The sequence below is a fragment of the Camelus bactrianus genome, chromosome 18 (genome assembly GCF_048773025.1).
Source record: "Camelus bactrianus isolate YW-2024 breed Bactrian camel chromosome 18, ASM4877302v1, whole genome shotgun sequence".
In the NCBI taxonomy this organism is placed as follows: Eukaryota; Metazoa; Chordata; class Mammalia; order Artiodactyla; family Camelidae; genus Camelus; species Camelus bactrianus.
Window position 1 is genome coordinate 5,471,757 of NC_133556.1, and position 6,000 is coordinate 5,477,756.

At 44.1% G+C, this 6,000-nt stretch overlaps 1 protein-coding gene across 7 annotated transcripts in view; it reads left to right on the forward strand.

The window, feature by feature from the left end:
* The window catches only part of TMEM225B (transmembrane protein 225B), a 24,851-nt gene extending 19,496 nt beyond the window's left edge, over positions 1-5,355 (forward strand). For all 7 annotated transcript variants that reach the window (XM_074345769.1, XM_074345767.1, XM_074345768.1 and 4 more), the window contains 2 exons: positions 701-838; positions 4,984-5,355. In XM_074345769.1, the coding sequence (XP_074201870.1) occupies positions 701-838; positions 4,984-5,156 (311 nt within the window). In that variant the 3' untranslated portion in view covers positions 5,157-5,355. The remainder of the gene's footprint in view (positions 1-700; positions 839-4,983) is intronic.
* The last annotated feature ends 645 nt before the right edge of the window (positions 5,356-6,000 follow it).

Genomic DNA, 6,000 nt, shown 5'->3' on the forward strand with positions numbered 1-6,000 from the left:
CTCGGTTTGCGATGTCCGGAGAGAGGGAATTTTTAGGGCCCGCCTCCCCTGTTGCCTTCTCTGTGAAGTAGCTCCCCCCGCCCCGGGACTGTGATGCCGCTCCTTTGGGGCTTCTGGGCCCTCTGCACGTCCAGCGGGAACAGCCCTTCCGGCATCTGCCCGGGGGCCTTTCCCCCATAGTCTCTGTCCTAGCGACTGTCACAGAGTCTGGTACAGAGTGATGATATAATTGAATTATATAATATAAGTGAAATATAAATGTTTCTTGGATGAACGAATGGAAGAGACCATCTCTGCCCTTTGGAACCTTTTGACTTTAAAAGGCTGGCCAAGGCCCTACCGTGGGAGGCTCCCAGCAGGTGGAGGAGGTGGAACGCCCACAGTGGGAAAATCAGGTTGAGTTTCATCCAAAGTGTCACACCCAGGGGCCTCGCCTGGGGTCAGCCAGGGAACAGGCACAGAGGGTGCCCGGGAGAGGGATGTCTGCTCAGGGGGCCCCTGGGACGTGAGGCACACGGGCTTTGAGATGAGTTGGGAAGGAAGACGAGACAGGCGCGTGGGGTGGAGGTCATCAGCTCTGAAAGGGCAAGGGGTGCGGGCACAAGACAGGACCCTCCACGCAGGAGCCACACGGGCTGTAGGAAGGCTGGCACCAAGGTGGGAGCCACAGTAGGAGAGCAAGGGCGCCTGTGACCCGCAGGGGCCTGTGCCTTCCTGGCCTTGTTGCTGCATGCGTTGGAGATCCAGAACCTGAGGATGAAGCCCAGCCCCCCGCAGTTCTCCGTGCAGTGGCCTTACTACGTCATGGGCTTTAGCATCCTCCTGTTCATAGTGGCCGGTGAGTGTCTGCGGCTGGGGCCCCTCTCCGTGCCCTCTCTCTGCGTTCGGGAGCTGTGGATGCTCTGGAGCTGCGCTGTTCAAGACCGGCGTCATTACTTGTGGCTATTTAGCATTAATTAATTAAAATAAAATAAAATTAGAAATTCAGCTCCTCAGTCATGCTAGCCACACTTCATATGTTCAAAACCACATTATTACCTGTCTAGTGGCCACCATGTTGAATGGTACAGATGCAGAAAGTTCTACTGGGCAGCGCGGCTTAGAGCCTCAGCCCAGCCCCGTCCTCATCCTCCCCATCTTATCCACCTTGGCTTTAGAACCAAACCTCCAAGTTTTCAGACTCTCCCTTACACCATCCTGGTTCCTAAGACTTTCTGTTCCTATCTCTTTCTTTATCTTGAAATCTTTGGTCTTACTCCTCACTCTGACCCCTTTATCTTTACACACCCTCATCATCTAAATTCTTAATCCATCTAATTTTGTCCCTCCTCTGAATCCTTTTCCCACTATATACCTAGATCCATAATCATAATCTATTTTAACTTGATTTTATTATACATTGAATATATAACAGAGAATACCTCTGTAAAATACAATTACTTATAAATAAAGGATACATCCGTTGCTTCCACCATCTAATTTAAATACTAGCCACATTTTGTTGAATGCATCGATTGTAAGTTACACACTTATTTTATGTACCACAGAGACAGAAGAATTGATGCCAAATCTAATTCTAAGGTGCCGTATGTAGCTTGGAAGGCACATCCTCATTTCAGAGATGTTAAAATGTGAAAAAAAAAAAAAGGGCTTTGTTAAGGTTAATGAGATATGGTAGAACATTAAGTGTTCTGAAGCCTTCCCCCTCCACCATGTGGCTGTCCCTGATTGCACCTTCCTCTCTCCCCTCAGGAGTCAGTCATTCTGAAATTCTTGGCAGTCCTGTTTACTACACGCATAGACATCCTTAAACAATGTATTATTTAGTTTTGCATGCTTTAAAGCTTTATATAATCACACTGTATTTATTCTTCTGGAATTTGCTATGTTTGATCAGCATTATAACCTTGAGATTCCTCCATGTTAATGGGAGGAACTCAGGTTCATTCATTTTTACCCCCTTGAGTACTTAATTGTATACCTAAGCTTTCCTGTGAAAGGAGCATGGCATTTCTCTGGGAGAATTTTAAGCTCATGATTCAGTTTCTTTAATGATTATAGGACTATTCAGGTATTTTATTTCTTCTTGAGTCAGTTTTGCTAATTTATATTTTTCTTTAAATGTGTACATTTTATCTAAGTTTTAAAATTTTATGGACATAAAGTTACTCAAAATGTTTTCTTTTTTGACTTTTTAATCTGTGCTACATCTGAATTCTTTTTTCATGCCTAGTTTTCTCTTTTTTTATTGCCAGTTTTGTCAGAGGTTTATAAATGTTTCAGTCTTTTAAAAGAACCAGCTTTTAGCTTTCTTGACCCTTCATGTTATGTTTGTTTTCTATTTAATTAACTTTTGCTTCTTACTTTCAACTTTCCTCCCTAATACTGGTTTTTTTTTTTTTTTTTTTTTTGCATTTATTCTCCTATTCTTTTTTCCAGCTTCTTAAGTCAGGATCTAATAAGCTCATCGATTATTTCTTCTTTTCTAAGTAGGCGTTTGAAGCTCTAATTCCCTTCTAAGGGCTACATCTTTATTTGCATCTCTCACTTTTATGTGTGGTATTTTTTGTTACTGTTCTATCAAATGCTTTCCAGTATCTCTTACGATTTCTTCTTTGATCCATGAATTACTGTAAAGTATAGTTTTAAGTTTCCAAGCATAAAATTTTTAGTGTATCTTTGTGTTAATGATTTTAATTTAATTTCAATTTGATGAGAGATCATGGTCTATGTAATCTTAATATTTTTAGATTTATTTAAACTTGGTTTATAGCCTAATCTGAGGGCCATTTTCACGTTTCATGTTGAATGCAACCTCTTAACTATAAACATTACACCACGCTTGTTTATTATCTTGTTTACAGTTTGATTTAGAATTGTTGTATTTTACTAGTGAATTGAACTTTTATCATTATGCAGTGACCCTTTTTATTTCTAATAATGCTTTTTGTTGTAAAGTCTGTTTTATCTGATATTACTATAGCTACCTCTCTATTCCTTAGGTTAATATTTGCCTGTTATGTCTTTTACTTTAAAGCTTTCTCTGTCTTCATGATTTGGATGTCTCTTATAGATAGCTTATGACTGAGTTTTTTCATCTAGCCTTTCTTTTTCCTTTTTTAATGGAGGTACTGGGGATTGAGCCCAGGACTTCGTGCGTGCTAAGGATGCGCTCTACCACTGAGCTGTACCCTCCCCCATAGTGCTTTTTAATGAGGGTCAATTAGAGATACACTCTCTTGTATTTTATTTGTATGCAATTTCTTTCATTTTTCTTTATTAAAGTTAAGTTTTGCTGAACATACATTTTAAAGTGGATAGTTCTTCTCTCAGCATTCAAGATTTTATTCTATACCTTTCCCACTTCCATTCTTGTTTTTGAGGAGTTGGTTCTCTTTAAAAATACCGTTCTTTTTGAGGCAACGTTCTTTTCTCTGAGACTGTCTGTGGTATTTTGCAGGGGGTGGACGTCACGTTAGGGTTTGGTGTGTGAACTGAGCATCAGGCGTGGCATCTTCCTGCACTTCTAGGGCGTTTCTGTCTCCTCCCCATGGTCTTTCCCTTCCTGTCCTTTGTGGGGCTTCAGGAAGACTTCTGCTAGACCTTGATACTCTGTCCTACATGTCTCTTAACTTCTCTTTCATATTTTCTGTCTCTGTCTTTCTGGGCTGCGTTCTCAATACCTTATATAGATGTATCTTCAATTTACCCACTTGCTTTTTAGCTGCGTGCAGCCTGTCTGACCCAGCCATGAAAGCTTATTTCAGTGAATCAATTTTGTAACTGGAAGTTGCATTTTCCTCTAAATCGCATCGTTGTATATCCTTTTCCCTTAAACTTTAAATCTATTCTCCAAATACATTTTTGTTATACATGTTATAAGCATACTTATTTTATATTCTGTGTCTTAGATGTTTAACAACTGAATTATTTGCCACTGTTTCTACAGGCTCTTGCCTACTTGTGGTGCCCTGATTTTTGGAAATGTTCTGTGGGTTTTGACCGTGAACTCGTTTTTCTGGAATTTTGTTGTTATCATTGGAAATTCTTTGAGGTCTGTGTTTAAAGTGCTTCCTCAAAAAAGGACTTGCATTTGCTTCTGCCCAGGGTCTGGGTGTACTCCTGCCTGGGTCACAGACAGAATACATAGCTACTGTGACGTTAGCTGCAGACCCACAGAGCAGCTAGCCTGTGCTTATGAATTCTGAGTCGATGCAGGTAACTTCGAAGTTCCAGCTTCATGTGGCTGACTCTTACTAGATTTCCCATCACGGGCTTTCCTTTGATTTTCTGTGTCCCCAGCGGCCAGTGGAATGGAAACTCAGGATCCCCTGGGCTGAGCGTATGTCCCCAAGGTGATGGCTAATTGTGTGCTTGCTTAACTCTAGATTCCTGTTACCGCTCTGGTTTTGGCCTCTAAGAATGTCTTACTCTGATGCCAGCTTGATGATGTATTTGCAAATACGTTTTTGAAGAAATGGTTAGGATTTTTGTTGTTCTCAGTGGGAGAGTGTCTAGTCTGCTGTAAGGCTGAAAGTAGAAGTTGTCTTTTATCTTAGTCGTAGCCTTAATACAGCTTTATTATTCACTCAAGATATCTCTGTTCTTAAGAACACTCATTCTCTTCTTCCTTTCTTTTACTTTACTGAGGGTCTTGAGCAAGTCACGCATCAAGAGGCCCAGGGTTTGGTGTGACCTTCCTCTCTGAACCTTGTTTTCTGACCTATTAACGGTTAGACAGTTGCTAAGATGCCTTTCAGCCTGGCCACGGCTCCATGAGCTGGTCCATCTATTTGTATGCCTTGTCCTTTGACGCAGACTGTTTTCCCTCCTGTTTCTGCAGTGGTCTAAACACGAGGGGAGAACCGGGGAGGGCAGGTGCAGGCCAGAGGGAGTCACCCATCAGAGGAGGGAGTTTCCGACCTCCGGGGCATGGCGCCTGGCACCCTCCCTCTCCTGACCCCAACTTCTGCCGTTACCCAGGTGCCATCTGCCTCGTTCAAGAAACAGCCTGCCTTCGCTGCCGTTTGTTGCCCATTTCCCAGAATTTTGAGGAGACCCAAGGGATCTCGCACCTGGAAAACCTGGAGAGTCTGGGAGGAGAACTGAGCACAATACAAAAGGAGACACTGCTGAAGGAAGAAACAATGATCTAGCCCAGGCTAGGCTGCGCTCTGCGCTCCGTCGGGCCGTGCGCGCGCCCGCGGGCCTGCGTAGGTGGCCCCCGCCTCGGCCAGCCTCCGCACTTCTGATGAGGCTCTTGGGTGTCAGGATCGGCCCTCCACGCCCCTGCTCACGGGGACTCTATCTTGCTTGTGTTTGAAATTTGTTAAAAGTTTTTTTAATTCTTCTGAACTTCCTGAGTGGTTTTTATTTTAGTTGTGGGGGGTGGGGAACAGGGGTTTTCAATAAAAGAATGACTAATGTCTGTTAATCCGTACCTCAAAAAACCAGTCTGGAGCCTGGAGGGCAGGGTGGGTGGGAGGCATATTACAAAATGATCAAGTGACGTGAGCTTTTGTAAAACAAAAACTCAGCAGAATATAATCACGACAGAAGGTGTCTGAGTTAGTGATACTAAAAAGAAAAAGTGATGTCCCCAGACAAAAGTGCGACTCCGTGCAGGAGACGTTTCTCAAGTGTGTGTTGGAGGGAAGGGCTGGGAGTGGTAAAGGTGGAAGCCTCCCCAGGATTGAGCTCCCAGGTCTGGAAGTCTGAGCGTAAGAAGCCGTGCCTCTGGGGAAGGCACAGGCAACTTAGCCAGTCGTGTCGGCCTTCCACCCCTTCACTAGAGCCGGAAGCCTCCTGAAGGCACCTCCGAGTGCCCCCTTCACAGTCCTGAAGGTGCTTTCAGACTGGGGAGCACTCTGCTTCCCAGCTAGGATGGGTGTAGCTGGGAGGTACAGGTGCCCTGGGGCAGCGGGAAGGCTGGAACGGTGATCCGAGCCCTCTGCTGGCTTCACACCCACCCTTCATCTCAACAGCACCAGTAGCAGTGCC